The 21,557-nt window shown below is 33.5% G+C and overlaps 4 protein-coding genes across 18 annotated transcripts in view; 1 reads left to right on the forward strand and 3 right to left on the reverse strand.

The window, feature by feature from the left end:
• The window catches only part of unc-104 (kinesin family member unc-104), a 29,668-nt gene extending 23,012 nt beyond the window's left edge, over positions 1–6,656 (reverse strand). For 9 of the 14 annotated variants that reach the window (XM_018517168.1, XM_018517167.1, XM_018517170.1 and 6 more), the window contains exon 1: positions 5,988–6,054. The gene's annotated coding sequence lies outside the window, so the exon portion shown is untranslated. Of the gene's footprint in view, positions 1–5,987; positions 6,055–6,152 lie in introns of those variants that run through there. The other 5 variants (XM_018517176.1, XM_018517174.1, XM_018517172.1 and 2 more) reach the window with 4 other exon arrangements.
• A 1,132-nt stretch (positions 6,657–7,788) lies between these two features.
• On the reverse strand, positions 7,789–10,266 carry Sod2 (superoxide dismutase 2). The gene is made up of 3 exons (XM_018516979.1): positions 9,966–10,266; positions 8,831–9,120; positions 7,789–8,312 (listed from the first exon to the last, which is right to left on the reverse strand). Exons 1-3 carry the CDS (start codon positions 10,001–10,003, stop codon positions 7,984–7,986), a joined length of 657 nt encoding a protein of 218 aa, XP_018372481.1. The 5' UTR covers positions 10,004–10,266; the 3' UTR covers positions 7,789–7,983.
• A 960-nt stretch (positions 10,267–11,226) lies between these two features.
• Positions 11,227–18,049, reverse strand: fl(2)d (Pre-mRNA-splicing regulator female-lethal(2)D). Of its 2 annotated transcripts, XM_018517265.1 has the most exons (6): positions 17,684–18,049; positions 15,913–16,279; positions 13,389–13,513; positions 13,105–13,283; positions 12,869–13,023; positions 11,227–12,729 (listed from the first exon to the last, which is right to left on the reverse strand). In XM_018517265.1, the coding sequence occupies exons 2-6, from the start codon at positions 16,142–16,144 to the stop codon at positions 12,023–12,025; spliced, it is 1,398 nt and encodes a 465-aa protein (XP_018372767.1). In that variant the 5' UTR covers positions 16,145–16,279; positions 17,684–18,049; the 3' UTR covers positions 11,227–12,022. The 2 variants fall into 2 exon arrangements, with proteins under 2 accessions (XP_018372767.1, XP_018372768.1); XM_018517266.1 differs by lacking the exons at positions 15,913–16,279; positions 17,684–18,049 and adding an exon at positions 14,545–14,938.
• A 331-nt stretch (positions 18,050–18,380) lies between these two features.
• On the forward strand, positions 18,381–21,500 carry LOC108767253 (WD repeat-containing protein 46). Its single transcript, XM_018517002.1, has 6 exons — positions 18,381–18,600; positions 19,601–20,322; positions 20,406–20,722; positions 20,795–21,119; positions 21,204–21,317; positions 21,393–21,500. Exons 1-6 carry the CDS (start codon positions 18,588–18,590, stop codon positions 21,498–21,500), a joined length of 1,599 nt encoding a protein of 532 aa, XP_018372504.1. The 5' UTR covers positions 18,381–18,587.
• The last annotated feature ends 57 nt before the right edge of the window (positions 21,501–21,557 follow it).

A 21,557-nucleotide genomic window follows, 5' to 3' on the forward strand; every position in this document is an offset into this window, starting at 1 on the left:
CCAATTTCCACGGAGCAATCAATAAATAAAGATACCCACGACATCGCCGACGGTACCGCGCGCGCATGCACATATATATACAGGTGTATGCCTACACATGTTATTGGGAAGGCCCCGATGCCCATTTTCTTCGATGTCGACGTCGATTAGCCGTACAAAAATCATCCCTTTTTCGCGCGCAGTGACACCGACGCGCCGCCATCTCTCTCCTCTCCCATCGGGGGTGGATTACTTTATACGTAACACGTTCGCGTGTGAGAAAGCGACGCCGACGCTCGGCGTCGCTGCGTCGCCAGAATATGCCTCGAGATACTTCCGAGAACAAAATTTCGGGTCATGGAAGATTCAACGAGGCGAGTCTCCTTGTTAGCACACGCTTGCCGCCGTAAAACGAGAGACTATGAGAATGAGGGTGACGATATTATTATGTACGAATGAGTCAGCTGCTTCCCTGCTTCCTTTCCTTCCGCGGATTCCTTGACCAATTTAGATTCCTCCTGAACTCCTGAAGGAAAATTTTTATTGGGCACGACATCTAATTCTCCGAGTTCATGGAAAAGTCACGAAGAACGTTTTGTTATCCGTGTCTACATCCAAAGATCTTTATCCACAAGACCTAATTTTTTAATTGAATAAAATTTATTTATGGAATAAAATAACGAGTCTTTCTGAAGACATGTGACTTTACAAAATTGAGTTCTTATCGATCCGTTCGTTTCAATTCACCCAGCTAAAAGTGTCAATGCATGTACATATTGCACATACATACATACACGCGAGATCGTTAATATCTTAACACGTGAATTTAGTTGTTTATCGAAGCACATTGGATATACGCTTCGATACGTACATAAATTTATGTTGGAGCATTAACAACTCCGCGCACGTATATATTTCTACGTACAATCTACACATATATTATTGTATATATGGAACGATTCTCGAAGGGAATAACTTTTTTAGTTGTTTGAACGAGTTTATTGAATATAACCAATATTCTATAACAGAGGATATTTATAAAATGAAGTAGTCAGTTTTGACAAGCGTCTAATTTGAAATAATTTTGAATTCTAAACAAATAACATATTAGATGTTATCTATCTTCACAATTTTTTGGAATTTTTAATAGCGCATCGAATAAGTCTTAGGAAAAATTGCCTTTCTCCTAATACTTCGTTAAAAATTGATTTAAAATATGCAGAACATACCTTTATTAATTATACATTCATGATTAAGGGGGCACAGTTCAAAGTTCGTTTCTATTTCTGATTTATATTGGTATTTCTACTAACCCTTTGAGGACGAGAGAGAGAGAGAGAGAGAGAGAGAGAGAGAGAGAGATTCCTCCGGTAACTTATGGAAATATTATAAAGTGACTTATGGGGAAAATTTTGTTTTCTAAAGGTTTTTGAGATCTGTGAGAGTCGATTCTGGTCTCAGAATTTAAATTTAAAAAAACCTGATTAGCGTGAAATTCAATTTTAGATTTTGATATTTTCCGAGTTTGGAATATAGCCAGAAAATATCAAATTTTAAAACGATGGTAATCTCCACAAATGAGGGTTCGTGATCAGAATTTAAAAGTCAATTTGGAAATTAGCACCAATAAGCTTCAAATAAAACGAAATTGGAAACTGTTACTTTATTAGAAACCCCCTAAAAAATCTTATGATGATTAAATAATTTTTTTTTAATTCTATCCGCCACACATACCTATATTGAATTTACATTTTTATTTTTTTATTTTTAACCTCAGTTTTGAATAAAGCATTATCAAATTATCCATAGATAAAATTTCATAAAAATTGAGTGAGCAGTTTTGTAAAATAAAAGGAGATGACTTCAGACGAGGTCACCGATTTACAAAAAGGATTAAAATCATATAATTTATATGAAACCTTTTCAATCCTCCAAACAGATCGCTCATTCCTGTTTTATACATATATGTACGCTGATACAGGGTATTCATTGTCTTGAGTCATTGATATTTCAGGGAACTCTGACTTTTCTTCAGCTTAGTTTAATCGAGGAAATCGACAGTTAGTGAATAGATTAAAGTCTCACTTACACGAAGCGAAAAAACGTTGTTTGCAGAGCAAGTTGACAAACAATTCCATCGTCCGTTACGCGAACTTAGAAATTATTATTCGAAGTCAACAAATTAGCAGTGACGATATTCGAAATGTTGATCACTGACCTACCCTAGCCCTCGCACTTCGTTTACGTCAACAGAACGTTGCTTATGGCCCGTCGTAACCTTCGAACTCTTCAATCCCCTTCGTGCACCACCCACCTCTGTATTCCACAGAGTGAAATCGTTATATCTATACCATTTCGCTTCAGTCAATCCGAGGTGGTACTCTATGACGACCTGTGACGGGCGGGTCGAAGTACAATGAGAATGACATGAAAGATTGATTGCGGATTGATATTGCCGAGATTTTCAAACAAATTGGAAATAGTTATAGATTCTCTGTTGAGAGTTGGAAGTTTAGATTTTCTATTCGAAATTCGGATTTCTCCATCCAGATTCTTTATCTCGATAGAGATATTGGAGTATCATATCAGTTTGAATCGTAGATCGAGTTGGAAATATATAAACACATTTTTTAAGTTTAACGGGCTTGAATAAAAAAAATGTATTTTAAAGCTAAAAATTGATACGATTGATACTTTCATGACATTAAAGAAAATTTTTTTTTTTAATTTAATGCCGTTAAACGTCACAGAAATCTTCAAAATCGTTATTGACATCTTTGATGCCATTTTTCTCAAAATTGTGATAGGATAGGCAAAGAAGAATGTTAAAAAGTTGCCGACCAAAAAGATGTAAATAAAAGAAATATTGTTTTTTTGTAAATTTTGACTTTCTGGATATGACAAAATTATTAAAAAGTTTGTAGTGTTTGGGGGACACTTCAAAAATTAAGCACAAACATGGTGCATTCATCCAAATTTTAATATTTTTGCTTATAATTTTCGAGGGGTTCTCTAAACGCCATGAACTTTTTAATAACTTTATCACTCGTACTCAGGGACTAAAAATCTAAAAAAACATTATTTTTTATCTTTTAGACAAAAATCTGCTCTTTTTCGGAGGATGCTAAAAAAAGAGTCAATTTTTGCTCAAAAATATATAAGTAAAAGAAATAGTGTTTTTTTGTAAATTTTGACTACTTTGGATAGTCTTTCTGACCCCTTTTTAACCTTTAAAAAGCGAATTCGTGTTCAGTACCTAAAAATCTATAAGAAACCATAAAATTCGTTCAGACAATGATCTAGAAAAGAAAATTCGCAGGTTAGTACAGCTATTAATGGAAATTATAAATCGTAATTTGAATATGCGTTCAACGCCCGGCGTTTCCATTTGGAAAATCAATTGAAACTTAATCGAATCTATGATTAATAGATTGCCTCTCGAAATTCTCAGTTATTTGTGTTCGCCCCTGCAATATTATATTCTTCGGTTAAATCTCACAGAGTTTCGCGCTCACACAAAATATTAATTTAAGTTCAAGAATCTAATTCAGAATTCATCAAAAACTTCATGAAAAATTAGATTAAAAATTGCGCTAAAGAACAGCGTCGTTATCGAATTTTTATTCTAAGATAGTTTTTATGATTATAAAAGATAAGGATAAAATTTAATATTATTAATTTGCAAATAAATTGCAAATAATAAATGTTTTAACGTATAATTATGTACGTTAAATGTATTTCCTTACTGTTTCCTTTTTAGTATATAAAGATTTTGTCTATTGGGACAAATGAATCAATCAAATAACAGATATAACAAAAAAATAAAACTGATACAAAATACCACATAATAATATTAAACAGATAATCATTTTTCTCACTTTCTTGTAAATGTCAATCTATTCCATTTTCTTCTTGCACTGATAAAAATAATATATCCTTTATATCGTACTTTTAATATATATTCTTTCTTTTTTTTATTCATTCTATCTTGATCGTCGATCGTTCCAAATCGACAAGCAAAGAACCCCAAATTGCGAATAATTAATCTTTAAAAGACCGTAGGTTTTTTCCTTAAATAAAAAATGAAAATAAAATTTCACTGTAGAAAAAAATATAATTGTATATGTTTAACCTTAGAAAGATAAGCATATTTTAAAAAAGAGAAGAACACGTCTATATTCAACATATGAAATTTAAATTTCATTTTCCAAATCATTTTCATATATACGTATATAATTAATATAAATATATTTTGTTTTATTATTTATTTCAACAAAATATATATCCACAAATATAGTGAAATTCAATGTAATGCAAACATATTTACTATATAAAAATTAACATTTTTTTTAAAGTATTTCTAAAAATCAACACAAAGAATCTGCGGCGGCGTCTACGTCTAACAATAAGTAACTTATGATTCTCTTTATACATAATCGAATGCAAAATATAACATTGATTTCGAAACGTTATAACGTCTCGCGGCCTTCTATAGATTATTAAAAAATAAAGCGTAAGAAGTAAATAGCTCTCCCGAACATATCGCATTCCCTCAAGAAGAGTAACAAAAGTCAAAATTTTTCAAATTTTAAAGTATGTGCGAAATGTGTTCTAAAAAACATACATTCGTCTTCAGTCAGGAAAAGTGATACAAGTCGAATTAAAATACTTCTAAAAAAAAAAAAGAAAAAATTTCAAATTAAAATAGAGATAATCGAATAGTGTAACAAAATTAATATCTACACTACAGACTACTTTTAGAGAACTTGAAACAAGCAATTAGCTTTAGGTTAACTTACATTTAATACTGTTGGTAATTCACATAATCAATAATTAATTTTATAAAATACACAATTTTCTTTCCTCTTTTCTAAACAATTTTATAAATGACTTGGTCACTTTTTTCCTTTACAAAAATTCAATTTAATACTCTGAAAATTATTTATTTTGAAGGTTAAAATATTAAATTAAAAGTATTGAACAACAATGCTTTTTTAATACTGAAAAAAATAATTATTATTTTCTATTAAATTTCTACAAGGCAGGTATGCGATAAATCTGCGTTAATATACCGACTTGTCAAATATATTAATTTTTCTCATTAAGAGAAATCTCAATTTTTACGTTTCAACCCCTGACGCAACGCTAATGGTTCGGAATACTCGAGGAAGTATACGAGAACTTTAGACTGATTAACCACCCTTTCGCACCTTACATTCAGAAACTTTACCCAGATACACCCAGATATCATTTTATCCTTGTTTAACATCGGTGTGAGCAGAGACAAAATAATATTGAATTTTCCTGAACGCACCCCTGGTTCATCAAATCATGAGTGACGATCATGACAAGGAGAAATCTTTTTCCAGAAAAATGTAACGCGAGAGATTCAAGATAATCAATATGAATTACCGTGTCTAACTTCATCTCGCAATTTCGATCGCGGAGTTTTGGTTTGATGATGTTTCGAGAAAATTTTCCAGTTTCACGCATCTCTGACTATCCAAAATTTTCAATTCACACGAAGCCACAATTTAGAAATTTCGATGATCGAAAGACAAGCTGTACAACACGTTTTAAAATTAAAAAACAGAGAACGATTCGCTTTCGTCGCTCATCTCGAGATTCGCGCGGATTCATTTCCGACGTTTCACTCGGGAGTGACGGACAACGACGACGCGATCGTTTAGCGCTTCGAAAACGCTCGGGACATCGTGCACTTGCCATCGATAACATCGACGAGGTCGTTTGAATAAATGATTGTCCGTCGCGGCAATATACGACGCGATGTTGCGCTTTATACTTACGAGGCCATTCGCACGGAGTGCTCGTAAAGACGCGCGATCGCGATCATGACGCACGCACGACGCACGTTTACGCGCGTGACAGGTTGCGTGAGAGAGGGTGGGAGAGAGAGAGAGAGAGAGAGAGAAAGAAAGGTGAGAGAAGTTAACGCGAGTAACACGCACGAACGACGAAAAAAAAAACCTCTTGTCGAGGCGACTCACCAGATACGTAGGCAGTGACGTGAAAACAGCTGAAGTTCTACGGCCATACTGGCTCTGGCTCCTACGATACGGACAGATACGGATACACGTTCCACGGAAAGAGAAGTTAACGCGAGTAACACGCGCGAACGACGAAAAAAAAAACCTCTTGTCGAGGCGACTCACCAAATACGTAGGCAGTGACGTGAAAACAGCTGAGGTTCTACGGCCATACTGGCTCTGGCTCCTACGATACGGACAGATACGGATACACGTTCCACGGAAGCGGCGAGCGCCGAGCGTGCACACCGTGCGTCGCGACGCCACTCGGTTGCCCGACTTCTCCGGTGCGGCGGTCCGACGCGACGCCCGACGCCTGCGATCGATTATCCGAAGTCTCTTGCACGCGGTACGCGCGGCGCGAGACTCGGTCTGTTATGTGTAACACCTGTCCTCTTGCCTCACGACTCCGTCGTTCCTCGTGGTTCCTCGTCGTCAACTCTTCGTGACGAACGCACGAACGTTGCTCCGAACGAACGAACGAACGAACGAACGGATCTGTCACGACGCTATCCGCCGTCCGCGCCCGCTCGCGCCTACGTTCAACTCGGAGTGACCAGCAGTGACCGCGAAGGACCTGCGCGTTCTTGCCCTGAATCCTCTCACTCTTTGTTGCCAGAGGATAAAGATCACAATCCCGCTCCCGCGCACACGCAGACGGTGCGGTTCGTGCTCTGTTTCGCTTCCTGGAAACTCGAATGAATCATAGCTGGTGATTCCCAAACATAACCTTGTTTCCTGGTAATTTGTCGGAAGTGATCTTTCCTAGATTCGTCTCCTCTCGCGGTCCATTTGTCTTTGGGATACATTGCTGCTTTGTGTGAAATTGATATCGTATTTACATCTGGAAATTTGTAATGCGCGATTAAAAGAAGCTCTATTTAAATTGTAAAATTGTTGACTGAAGGGGGTCTTTTATTTAATTCTGTTGAATTTTGTAAACAATAAAATATTTTTTAATTGAATGCAAAAAAATTTCATTCAATAATAATATAATTGTTTATTTTTACTGTCATTTTATAAATACATGTCTTACAATTTACAAGTGTATTGTATCTATCTCATTATTAACCAATTTGTATATATATATGAAAAATTATTAATTAATAATTCACATATATAAAATATTTTTCATAGTATTTATATATATAAAGTATTTTTCATATATTCACATATATATATAATATTTTTCATAGTTTGATGATAACTGATGAAAAATTGATTTTATATAAAAGCTTGGAAAGAAAACCTTAACATTTTCTATTTATTTTCATATATAGGTATCTTTCGTTCTGTTTTCTATCAAGTAAAAGTGAAATAAATTCTTAAATATGTTAAATTTCTCTGTCAGCAATGTTCATAAATTCGGAATATAATTTTATAATTTAAAAGATTAAAACATTAATAACTTTATTTTGAAAGTGCATATTTTAAGAGAATTATAAGTAAAACGAACCGAGAGATTATGTATTTTATCATAAGTTGTTTCTTTAGTATTATATTAAATCCTCCATTGATGGTTATTATAGAAATAATTGTGTAACTTGTCAAAAGGTTACCTAGGACTAGAAATCTTTATAGTTTAACTTTCTTTTAATAACAATTGAAAAGCAAAGAAAAAGTATAGAAAATGTGAGAATATGACTGCTTTCATATCACGCATTTCCTTAATTTATAATTTTCAAGATACAAAATAGTTATATTATATATATTAAGGATAAGGAAATGTACTACTCTAAGTAAATGTACTTTTACATTCACATATTTTTCACACTTGTTTTACTTGTTACTCGATTATGTTATTTTGGATACAGCGTAGAAAAAAAAACATTCACATTACAGAAGAATTACTGATTGTATTCCTGATGATATCGTTCAATCCTAATAGAAACATCACTTTAAACGTTACCTTAATATCTAAAAATCGGATTTAAATGCTAAACGACTTTGTTGAGCCTTAACAACCAGTGGCGTTTTTGAAACGTGCATTTACATCCTTCCAGTTAATAATGTCGAAGATTGCTTCCACATAAACAGGTCGTACATTCTTATATTGTAAATAATAGGCGTGTTCCCACACGTCGATACCGAAGAGAGGAATGAGACCAGTAGTGGATTGCAGTGGATCTTGATTCGCACAAGTCGCTATCCTCAGCGACTTGATCTTCTGATCGTATCCGAGCCAACCCCAACCGGAGCCCTGAATTGCTACGGTAATCTGGGATAAAGATTTCTTCATTTCCTCCATGCTGCCAAAGTCTTTGTTGATTTGCTTTGAAAGGGCAGCTGAGCAAAAATATGCAATATATCATTCATCTGCATGAACTACAATTATATATGTATATATCGTCTGATTATATTGCATAAAATTGAAAAATTTTATTATACCTAATCATCTCTTGCATACATACACAAGTTCTTTTTTCCAAGGAAAGATCTATAATTATTGAAAACTATTCACATTTATTGTGTGTGATCAGCTATTTATTTTTTTCTTTTCTTTTTATATATCTAAAAAATAAAAATTCTTTAATTTCTAAGTCTTTCCCCATTTATTAAAGTGATTTGATCCTTATTTTAATTTTAGATCTTACGTGAGTTTGAAAATTTATAAAATTATTATATATTACAAAGTAATCTAATCACTAATAAAATCTCAATTTTTAATTGTGTAATTTTACTCTGACTTGACAAAAACTTTGTTAAAAATAAAATTTTATAAGAATTATTTTTTAATTACTGAATAAATTGACTTGAATATTATTCAAGTACTTCTTTTACATTAATTGGAGAGTCTATATTACCATCTGGATTTTCACCATTGGGCGAAAGGTTGCACCAAAAGATTGAATGATTGATATGACCACCACCGTTGAACTTGATAGCCGGGCCCAGGGCAATTTGTGTATTGACGTCGCCTTTTGCAATCGCCTCCCCCATTTTTTCCTCGGCGACGTTTAGATTGTTAACATAGGTTGCGTGATGTTTGGAATGATGGAGCTCCATGATCTCACTGGATATGATGGGCTCCAGAGCCTTATAATCGTACGGCAAATTTGGAAGTGAATGCTTCGATCTTGCAAATACATCCTTGCTGCATTAGTTATAAAAGGGATTACATTATTATACAATCAAAATAATACTATATATGTATAGTATATATAATAGTATATGTTATAAATAAAAAATATTATATGTATACATATAAATATAAAATAACAAATAGTAATAAGTAAAATAAACGTTTACTGTCATTACAAATTGAAAACTTTTGTTTTTTCCGTTTAAAATATGTGTATAATTTTTTCATATATGATCTTTATCTATATTTTTATTTACATATATCAAGAACAGTATGGTTTTAATTAAAATGGTTACTACTATAAAGGTTTACAGAATTAAACGATTTTTGTTTCTAGATAACTAATTATGAAGAATATAATATAAAAAAATAATCTACATGAAAAAAAAAAGTGTGCTAGATAACTCTATACGGAAGTTTTTTTAATAAAAAAAAAAATAAAAAAATAAAATAAACGGATATACTAAAATAATTTTTGAAAAACATTTCAGTAAAATTATCCATTTGCATTATTAAAAGATAAGTTAATCTCTTATTTTAAATTCTGTATTTCTCGTGTTATTTTTCTTTGGAAAGGGAAAATTCGCCGATCAGCTGTAAACACGTTGCTGCCAGTTTTTACGTTGATACAAAAAAGTACAGAAAGTGTACTTGCACACATATGATTTTGCATAAATTATTAAAAATTCATCGGTTTGTCAAACGATTCGAGTAAGAGCTCGGTAATACAAGTGTTCGTTATGTAGATACTTATGAAAAATTGTTGCAAACATGTCGAGAGGTTGTGCGTGCCAGGTTAGAAATTACATAATGTGAAAATAGCGTAGAATCCGGGAGGCGGTTTTCGTTATGCTTACATTGGTTTGGAGACCAGAATACGTCTTGCTGCGAACATAATTGGAGCGACACGTAAACTGTTTTTCAGGATGCGATTCGATCTTTCCCAGGATTTGCAAGGATTCTATTTGTGGATCTTGCGGTTGCCCGTATGATTCTGCCGAGTTCTGTTTCTCCACAGTTCTACAGTTCTACACTGTCCTGCACCACCACTACTCCTGACTGCCACTACATTGGAAAATACTAATAGAATACAAACGAACTTACTCAACTATCCACCGAATGTTGCGATACCGGCGAGAGTGGAAATTCGTGTAGGATCATGTATTGATGGTTTTTGCGGTAAAGTGCCATTTCCAAACAAAGTTAAAAATATGTCTGTAAGAACTTTTATAGCTGAACTATACATATATAATGTTAAAATAAAACCGATATATTTGAAGTTTGGCAAAAATGAGATAGGATAGCAACAAAGAACAGGGTTAAAAGTGCATATCGATTCTTAATTGCAAATCGATAGATCGAGTCGATTATAAGTTTTAAAATATTCATTTTCCTTAAAATTGAAATTTTTTATGTGTAATAAATTATATTCTAAATATGTGTTAAATTTTACATTAGAATTTATCTATTTATTTTTTAATTTCCTCGTTTGGGAATTGTCTTTAAATTTTCATTTTTCAATGTATACATATATTTACTACGCAATTATATAATTAAATGCAAAGTATGGAATGGAAAAAAATTAACATATGTTCAGTCTGAATAAGGAATCCTTTAATAATCATGTTTTGCAGTTGAAGATTCACAATTCATGTTAGCATACTTTTAATGGTAAGATTAGTGTAAACTAACACGCGGACGTTCTACATCGCGTAAGCAAAATTGGATTCTTATCGAAATATAAAGTTATTTCTAATCGTTCTTAATTATTTGAAGAAAAGAAGACACCATTTGCTTTAATTGCAAAATGTGCGTAAGAAAAAGCACTTTATTCTTTATCGCTCGTATCTCAGAAATTATTAATATTTTCTATACAAGAATAATAATGGCACTATATACAGAAAATTTGGGATGGAGTATCATGCGTTTTACCTTATAACATTTTTCTTTTTAATGCAAATTTATATTTTTGATATCCACCGTTTCTTTTCTTATAGTATAAACTATAAATAAAATTGAAAGCGCATTATTTTTTTTACGGAGACGATATAAAATAAATTTGCATATATAAATATAAAATATATCAAACATTATACAAATTTCAGTTTAGTTTAGGAAAATTAAAAATGTGAGTTTAATGTATCAGTCTGTGAGATCAATCCATATGCATTACTAAGACTAATATTGTATATTTTATCATATGCTTTGTTTTCCAATTATTCGGTAAAAGCAAAATTAAATCGCGGTCGATGCCTCATATTGCACAAAAATACATATGTACATCGGACCGTTACGTATGTACATAACACGAAAATCTCACAGTTCGCTTTCTATATCCGAAAATATTAAAATTTACTTGATTTATCTACGTAATATGGTCAGGCGTTTTTGATTAATTCTTGACAATATCTTTCGAATTATCCGTCTTTTACTGATGAACCAAAGCTTTTGCTGATTTTTACATAGAGTTTTAATACAATAAATTTACAAAATACAAACAAAATTCGATTGTTCTGAGTTTTCCTTACAGCGTATTCGGCTGTAATAAATTATATTAACCTATTCAGATTTTTCGTCTGATACATCTTTGTAATGTAATACGCAACTTGGTCGTTTGCAAATAACTTCACATAAACGAACTTTATATCGATCTAATGGTATAAGAGTATTTACAGGCTTGTCATTTTAGAGACCAATGTGAATATTTATCCTTTGCAGTTTATCACGAATACAGGTACTGAAATTACGTTTCTTTATGGCTAATTATTTTTTTTTTTTCGAACAATATCTTGTAAATAGGCAACCAGCGTTGCTTTAGATGAAAAATTTTGTACATAGTGGATGTCAAATCATATATCGCAAATTTCAACTACACGTGTAGTTAATGTTGTCCAAAATCAACCTAAAACAATATTCATTCGGGATCACTCTGCAGAGTCTCGCCATTAGTTAAAACTAACGCATCATCATCGGCTTCGTTATAATCGAGAGAAAGAATGCTTTCCCTTCGTTTCTTCTTGTGCGTCCTTTCATCATCACTACTGGCTGCACTTTTCTCCCTCTTTATCCTGTCCCTACCCCGTGTTGTTCGTGTTGTCACCTCCTCCCCATTTGATTTACCACTATTCCTACTGTGATTTTTATTTCTTAATATTCGTTTGTTCCGATTTTCCTCCTGCTCTTCTTCCCTATCACTAAGTTCCTCATTCTCAACTTTAATAATTAACGCCGCGGAATCGCTGGAACTCTCGTCATTGTGATCGGCTTGATTAAGTTTTCTCTCCGCACGTTCTGTTCTTTCGACACTGGTAAGCTCACTCTGGGGCGACGCTAACGGTGAAGTCCTCACACCTTTGCACATATCACTGTCCTCCATCGGTTTTGAAGATTTCATTTCTGGTACTGTAGTTTCTTCTTGTTCCTCTTTCTTAATTGGCGGCGTATGGGGCGATAAACCATTCGATAGATTATTCTCGTTTGTACTTGCCTTTAATGCTGCATTCTCCTGTTGCAGTAGCGTGACGGATTCTCGTGCTTTGCGCAGTTCTTGTTGCAAAAAGTAAATAGTGCTCTGCATACCCTCTACGTCTTCATCTAAATCCTGCAGAAACTCATCTAATTCTGTAACAAATTAAATGAAAATGAATTAATTATATTTGAAATATTTTGATCACAGAATCCGATTTTAATTGCAATAATTATAATAATTACTTGGTAAAAGTTAATAACAATGTAAATCAATGAATAACTAATATGATACCTGATTGTGACTTTTTCACTTCCTCACTAAAACTCTTTTGCAGAGCAAGTTCGCCTTCCAATTTAGCAATACGTCCACTGGCAATCATACGACCAAGTTCTTCATTTTCTTGATATAACAACCTACATTTTGCCATTAATCTTTTCCCCGTGTTACTGTAAATAAAATATTTAATTTAATGAAAACACTTGTATCATATGCGATGTCTTTTATTTAATGTATAAAGTTTTTCTGACCTATCCGGCGTGAATTTCCACGCGCTTAGTTCATTCTGCGTATCCTCTAATTTGCCCTTGGTCGTTATTAACTCTTGCCTTAATTTTTGTATTAATATATTAACAGCCGGATCTAATAGAGCGGACCTTAATGCAGCTGTGGACGGAGCTTGGGTGGCTTTCATTTCAGTTATTTGATTCTAATAATGAAAAAAATAAATCCTTTTTATATGAGATCATATAGAAATAAATTTTGCAAGATAAACTATACTAAAATTTCGATGTATCTGAGAATAATTACATACAATATATTCTTGTAATTCCTGCTCTTTAGAGGCAAGCCTCCTCACTAAGATCTTCTCCCTGTGAGATGCCTCTATATATTGTTGTCTGTATTTGTTTTCGGATTCTCTCAATGAAGCTAGCTCACCTATAAAGGAATAATCTATAAATTTTTCTACTTCTAGAACTTTAACATTCAATGGAATCTATGTGTTTCTTAAAATTGCAGTAGTTATTACATATATATTTGTGATGTATGTATATATTTATATCTTACAAGAATATTTCTTGTAAAATAACATAATTCTTGACCATTAAAATAATTACAGTGAAATAATGGAATATGTATGTTTCATATAGGAGATGTAATACATATGCGCGCGCGCGCATATATTAGTTCTCTATTTTAAGCCTGCAAGTTAGTTTTGTTTTTTTTTTCTCAATATCTAGCCAGCGATTGTATTTTATATTGTCTTAATGTTTTTAAAACTTTTTTTAAAGATCCTTTAAATAAATGTAATTTTTGATATTTGAATTATTAAAAATATAAATATAAATATCCAATATATTCTAAAATTTAAGTAATATTTTGTATTATTTACTTATATTATGTGTAAGGATTTCAAATTATTTTTATAAAATAAATTAATTAGATTCAAAAAGAATTCTTTAATCATTTTTGTAAACAGTCATATCTCTTTGTATAAATATATTTCAACGAAAATATAAATATTTTTTTCTGATTTAATAACATTTTTTCCAAAATTATTATTAATGAATAAAATTTATTATTTTGAAGAAATGTAATAATATATACTTTATTCTATTGTAAATTTGTTATAATATATTTATTTACAACGAAATATCAAGAACTTTTTTCTGCAACTATAAATAATTTTCTCTGCAACATTTATATAATTAATTTAATTAAGAATACAAATTTATGAATCATAATATTAGATATTGAGTATTTGAAACATCAGACTATATAATTTTATAAAATTTCTTGTATATAATTTATATATATATATATGTTATATGATAGTTTTTGATGGAAGTAAGCATACTGGAAAAATTAATATTTATGACTTTTACCTAAGTGCGCATAAATAAACAATATACTTTTATAAGTACGTGATTATGACTGCCTGACAACTGACATTGTTAATTAGCGCATACTTTGATTTTTGGAGTCGTTGCGACGTGCCATTTGTGTGACTCTCTGTACTTCCAAGACCAAGAGTGGACGTTACTTTTCTTCCGTATGAATCAAGCATGTACTTGTTGCAGGCACAGATGTTGGCGTAACGAGACGCTGGCCGGGCTTAACCCACAGGTATGTACTTTTGAAATTCGTATTTGATACCAGGACATTATGGTGCAGGTATAAATGCATGCACAAGTTGCATTCATAGTAAGAATATGTAGGACAATTGATTTAGAAACACAGTTAATTGCATTATCTCTAACTGGAAAAAATTAAGGATAAGATAATATTTAAGGATACGTAGATTAAGGGAAGGGAGACAGATGGGATTGAGTTATGTTCCAATTGATAACGACGAATGTGATTGCGTACTTCACCGAGATATAAATTTCACGCACCCCAGGTGCAGTATTTTGTAGGCCAAATGGTGACACGGATCCACTCTTACTATTCCTCTGAGCCGTAAAATCAGCGCCATCATATAAACGCTGCTTTTCATTTCATCCTCGTTAACTAGAACTCGATATTTCAAATTACACGCACGGCACACACTCTCCTGCATTTTTTTTTTTTTGGCAGCATAATTATTACACTGCAAAGATAAACGCGGTACACTGCACAGGGCACTTGTGAAATGACATTTTGAGCAATGCTGTGTTTTCCACAACATCGATGGCAGACATGGGTTTTTTTTTTGCAGAAAAACCTTATTGACGCTTCTTGACACACATAAGCACTTGTTAGCTCAGCCATTTTCACTTTTATTCGCTAATCATGGCTTTTTCATGGCTGACAATATAATTGCTCACAAAAAAATTTGGACTAAATGTATCCCTTTTTGTACATCATACCTATATGTGGCTGTCACTCCACCCGTGCTCACAATTACATTGAGAATTATCGCCTTACATCACGATACATATGAATCTTTAATTACCCGCACTATACACATCACAAATGTAGTTTTGAAAATTAATATAAATATAATCACCATATCATATATGAAGCGCAACATTATCTCAATTTCGTATTTAATTTTTCTAGTACTTTTGTGCAGATACATTGAAATAATCTGATCGCACGTGTATTAAGCTCTCTCATAGAGCAATAAATAGTTTCCTATATTTATACCTGGTATACTTATTTATTAAAGCTTTCTCGTTACCTTAAGCCTAATAAACAACTTAATGACAATATCCTAAACACTGATCTAATGAACCCTATGCTTAGCGTCTCTACGAGAGTCTTGTCTCTTACAAAATATCGTTGTATCCTGGCATTCGTTAATTCGCTTAAGATATGTGGTGAGTGAGGTGGTCTCACTCGTGTGATCTCAGTACCTTCCTGAGCTGCCGACTGGGCTTCTAGACACTCCACATACAAGTCCTGTTCATGCCATTTGGCCGCTAGCTCGTCCTTTGTCAAGCTGTCCAATTGTTGCTGAGTTAGCTTCACGCGTCTTGGTTGCCTAGGTGAGTGCAGGCTACTGGGCTTCCCACCGTTGCTGCTGCCCTGAGGACTCCTTGGCGAGGATGGTCCTGCCGACTTGACCTCGCTGCACTCATCTGCCATTTCCACCGCTAATTCGCAGTTGGATGTTAAAATGTAGAAGAGGCCTTTATGCAAAGTCTTCTATTCATTAATGCTACGATGCTGACGAATCGCGTCACTGATTGAGTACTATAATTGATATTATAAGACAACCATCTGAAACAGACAAGTATAGCGCAAATATATAGTATTAAAAATTATGAAATCATAAGCTATGTCTTAAACTGCAATTTGAAATAGTTATTCATAATCGGTTATTTTAAAATTTTAATATTAATTAATATAATCATTATATCATCTATGGAGCATAACATTATCTCAATTTCATATTTAATCCCTCTAGTACTTTTATGCAAATACTATACATTAAAATAATTTGACAGCACTAAGCTCTCTCATAGAATAATAAAAATTGTTTCATACCTGGAGTACTTATTTATTAAAGTTTATTTTATTAAAGTTCTCTCTCTCATTAAAAGTAATTTCTTAAGATGCTAATACAACTCTTGTGATTAGTTTAAAACATCTTAAAGATCTATTTTTTTAGTTGGTCTTTTTGTATGGTTCATCTTTCCTCCTTTTCTCTTCATTTTGGGGGGAAAAAAAGAGAAAAGATGAACAGTGGAAGTTCATTAAAAAAAAAATAGGTATTAAAACTGTACTATTAAGACGAACTAAAATATAAGAACTAATTATGAATATTGACTGTAAAACTGCAATAATGTGACACAAACAACTTCCATTGGACAAATTAATTTATTGACTACTCTGTTTCGCGATACTTCAACTCTGTAAAATTAAATGTGGAGCATTGTAAGGCCATCGATTTGAAAACATGACGATCTTATCAGTCACATCTGATTAACCTATAGATAAGTCGCTTAAGCACTCGTCTGCTACAAGAGTAAGATTATCCATTTGCCTGCATATCTCTGCAGTTAAAGTGAACTTTCGTGAAAACTGATAGAAATGCAAGGTGTCTATTCTCTTCTCCTTAATTTGATTACGGTATGAGAAATATACTGAACCTTATTGGAAAATATCAGACCGAGATTGATAAGATACGCGTGGATATCCATTAGCGTTACGCATCAAGAATCGACATCGTTGTAAATATTGTAATGAAGTACGATCACGTGAAATTCCACACGGAGAACGATACCGAAAGGCATCGCCGGAATCCGCCGTTGCGGCGGAACTGAAATCAAGAAAGCGGAATGCATTTATCTGCGGTCAAAAGACAGCCGTGACGCCATTACGTAGACATGTCCGCCGCGAAGGAGCAGCTTGCGTTACGTCTAAGCACTCGTTTCTTTTCTTTTTCACTTATGCCGTCCTCTCCGTTTGTTCTTTTTTCCACCATCCAGAGAAACGGCTGCAATCTGCCGTAATCGCGCGGATCTCGGGCAATTCAAAGCCAACTTCACCGCGATCGATTGCCACGCGGTTTCGCGGACGGCGGATATTAGTTGCCGCGCACGTTAACACACATTTTTCTCTATCTCTTTCCATCTCTTTCTTTTCCTCCCATTCCCACAAGACCTTGGTCGACATACCTACCGCATATTAGGACGGCAGAGATCCCATTATTGTGAAGACGGCCGGGTCGGATATCAGGACTATCAGGAGAGAGACGAGACGAATGACATCGCGCACTCGTGGAAAAAGCGCCAAATGGGTCCTTCGCGTGCGGCGAATTTCACTCCGCGATCGATCAATCCGAACGGAGCTGAGTACCACGCGAGCGACGAGGAAAGCGTGCGCGATTAAACACTCAACCGTTTTCGACGAGGTATAAGCGTATACGTAACACCGTTCGTGGAAACTTGGGAACGCGATAAACCTCGCCGCGGTCAAGAACGTTGCGACTAATCATGAATGACAATCATCCCCACAGATCGCGAGAGGAGGGAACCGGAATAGCTGAACGGGAGTGTGTCAGCGCATGCTCCAATCATGATCGACCTACGACGAATGTGAACCCAGTGAACCAGCCTGCGAATGACGCGAATGTCTCGCAGCAGTGTTGCCAGGCTAATCAATAGATTTGTTCCTAATGAAGATTTTGCTGAATTTGCTCCTTTACTTTCTAAAATCCCTAACGGTTATTCGATATCACGATTTTATCGTCAGTGCATTCATTAGGACTGTTCTTTTTGGCTGAACTTTTGCACCGGTTCATCTTTCTTCCTTTTCTTTCCAGGAAGAAAGAAGAGGAAGAAAGATGAACCGGTGCAAAAGTTCAACCAAAAAAGAACAGGCCTAATTTACCAACCACGTAATTACGTAGTTCCCAAATCGAAAATGAATATACTGGCGCTAGTACACGGACGATTTTGACGAAAAACGCCAGATGGCTGCTCTTAAGTAATAATTGGGCTTTATCGCGGATTGTATCCGTTGTATGATTTCTAATAAAATTAGTGTAGAGATTTATATTTGACCACCACGATAAAAATTCACAATGAAACAACTAGGTATGAGCATTGAAATCAATCTTTATTGTTTGACTATTTATTTATTTTTCTCGCTGATATCAAATAAATAAGATTATAGTTAGGTTAACTCACGTGGGTATTCCTGTAAACAACAATGGATTGAAAGTTCGCTCGGTCGGGGCGGATATATATTTGCTCTGGTCTGAGTGGATATTTTTGAAAAGTGTGGCCGGCTTTAAACGTATTGCATTTCATCATACATTAAAAGTTTTTGTACGTTTTATTTGAATCTCATCTGTTTCGACTCGTTTATGGCCAGATTGCGACTATGAGATGGCTGCAAGTGCCAATTAAAGAAAAGGAAGGAAGGAAAAGAGAATGGATTGAAATGGATTTAGATTTTTAGAAATCACGCATTTACAAACGTTAAAATGAGTTCTTCTCAATCTGAATGTATTTTTATTCATTTGCGCCAATTGAATAAAGCACATTTCTATTTAAAAATAATATCAACTTTTTGTTTCGTGTATATTTCTTAATTCAAAATTCTGAATAGAAAATGCAGTTTTTCAATCCAATTGAATCCAACTGAATCTAATTTAATCTAATTAAATAAAAAAAAGTTTTTGTTATTTAAAAAATACATATTTGGATAGATAAAATTTCAATTCATTTTAATCCATTCTCGTTTACTGGATAGAATATACATACAAGAAAATTATATAAATGTAATGAATTTATAAAGTCATTTACATATAATTTAATATTGAAAAGATGCATAATTATTTCTATTTTAAATAACTTAAATCTAGAAAATGCAGTTTAAAATCTTGCATGTATTACAATTAAAATAAACAAATTACTTTATAACAATCTTGCGTTTCGCGGGTTTTCTCCGTGTTCAAATCCATTCTTGGAATGCCAACGTTTCGAAAAAGCCTCAAGAATATTAAACAAATTACTTATATTTTTATAATTTCTTAGTTATTATTTTAGTTGTCATTTTTATTATATAAAATTATTTTTATATCGTTTCCAGTGGATAAAAAGTATTATGGAAAGACACCAATTGGTAAAAGACACTCGGAAAAGGTACCAGTTAAAAAAGAAATATTAATGAAACATTCTAGAGGTCCTGGACTTGAGTTAAATAGAAAGAAGGATATAATAAAAAATAAAATACTGAGAAAAAAATTAAAGCAGAAAGAGCAAGCTATAGAAGAACAGATAGAAGCTTCTGCTAGGACAGAACTATTATTGACAGAGGAGCATGGTTACTTGGAAGCAGAACCTGGAGAAGTTACTACTGAATATCGACAGAAACAAATAGCAGAGAATGTGGACATAACGAGCGCGGCTAAACGTTTCAAACTAGATTTGCAATTTGGCCCATACTGCTTTAGATATACCAGAAATGGCAGACATTTGCTCTTGGGTGGGAAACAAGGTCACGTGGCAGCTTTTGACTGGGTGACGAAGAAGCTGGCCTGTGAAATAAATGTGATGGAATCTGTGCATGATGTTACATGGCTACATCTGGAAACTATGTTTGCAGTAGCACAAAAGGACTGGGTTTACGTATATGATAATCAGGGAATAGAATTACATTGCTTGAAAAGAATGAATGGTGTAACGAGATTAGAATTTTTGCCATATCATTTTTTACTTGCCAGTGGATCAAAGGACGGTCACATGGCTTGGTTGGATATTTCTATAGGCAAGCTAATTGCTCGTTATAACTCCAATTTGGGCAGAATATCTGTGAGTTTTATAAAAGATTGCATTTATTTTTGATTGTTCATGTTGTATCTTGGATATTGCTTATGATCATTAATTTATGATAGGTGATGACGCAAAATCCAAGTAACGCGGTGCTGTGCGTGGGTAATTCGAAAGGAGTAGTGTCTATGTGGTCTCCAAACTCTCATAAACCATTGGTAAAAATGCTTTGCCACCATCAGTCAATTATGACGTGCACTGTTCATCCATATGGGACTTACATGGCAACTAGTTCTCTAGATAAATCTGTGAAGATATGGGATATTAGACAGTTAGCAGGACCAGTGAGTCACTTGCACCTTCGTTCACCCGCTCATCGTATGTCTTACAGTCAGCGCGGTTTGCTCGCACTTGGAATGGGCAATGTAGTTGAAGTTTATAGGTAATTTATTGATATAAAATAAGTACTACACAATCGAGGAATTTTTATCATCTGTATTTATTTTTATATTAGAGAAACTTCTGGTGACTTCAAGCCATATTTGCGACATAGAACTGCTCGCAATGTGAACTGTGTAAGGTTTTGTCCCTATGAAGATTTCTTGGGAATTTCAACAGCTAATGAGTTTTCGTCACTTCTGGTGCCAGGAAGTGCGGAAGCAAACTACGATGCGCATGAAGTTAATCCATTCCAGACTAAAATTCAAAGACGAGAGACGGAAGTGAAAGCACTTCTAGAAAAGATACAACCTGAATTAATTACGCTAGATTCGACCGAAATACTTGAAATTGATGTACCTACGTATAAAGAAAAAGTGGAAGCAAAGAAAAAGCTTTTGGTAAATAAGGAACGAAAATATTTTAAATTTAGATTATTTTGTATGATTATGGCATTCGACATTTTTAACAATATTTTTTTTTAGTATGTTAAACCAAAACCAATAAACTTTGAACCTCGACGAACAAAAGCTAAGGGAAAAGGTGGCACCGCGAAAATAATAAAAACTAAAAAAATATTGAAAGACCTAAATCGTCGGGTAAGCATTGTGTATATTTTAAACTTATTTTTGATACTTACAAATTGAACGTTAAATGATATAAATTATTTTTAGGAAATGATTGAAGCACTTCGTGAAGAACAGAAGGAAACAGTAACGAAAAAGACAGAGAATCAAAATAAAGATTATGGTGTATTAAATAGATTTGTTTCAAAAAAATAGAATAATATAATAATAGGATTCATTATTGTGTATATGTAATTATTATACATTTTAAAT

Source organism: Trachymyrmex cornetzi, unplaced genomic scaffold (genome assembly GCF_001594075.2).
Source record: "Trachymyrmex cornetzi isolate Tcor2-1 unplaced genomic scaffold, Tcor1.1 scaffold67, whole genome shotgun sequence".
Lineage (NCBI taxonomy): Eukaryota > Metazoa > Arthropoda > Insecta > Hymenoptera > Formicidae > Trachymyrmex > Trachymyrmex cornetzi.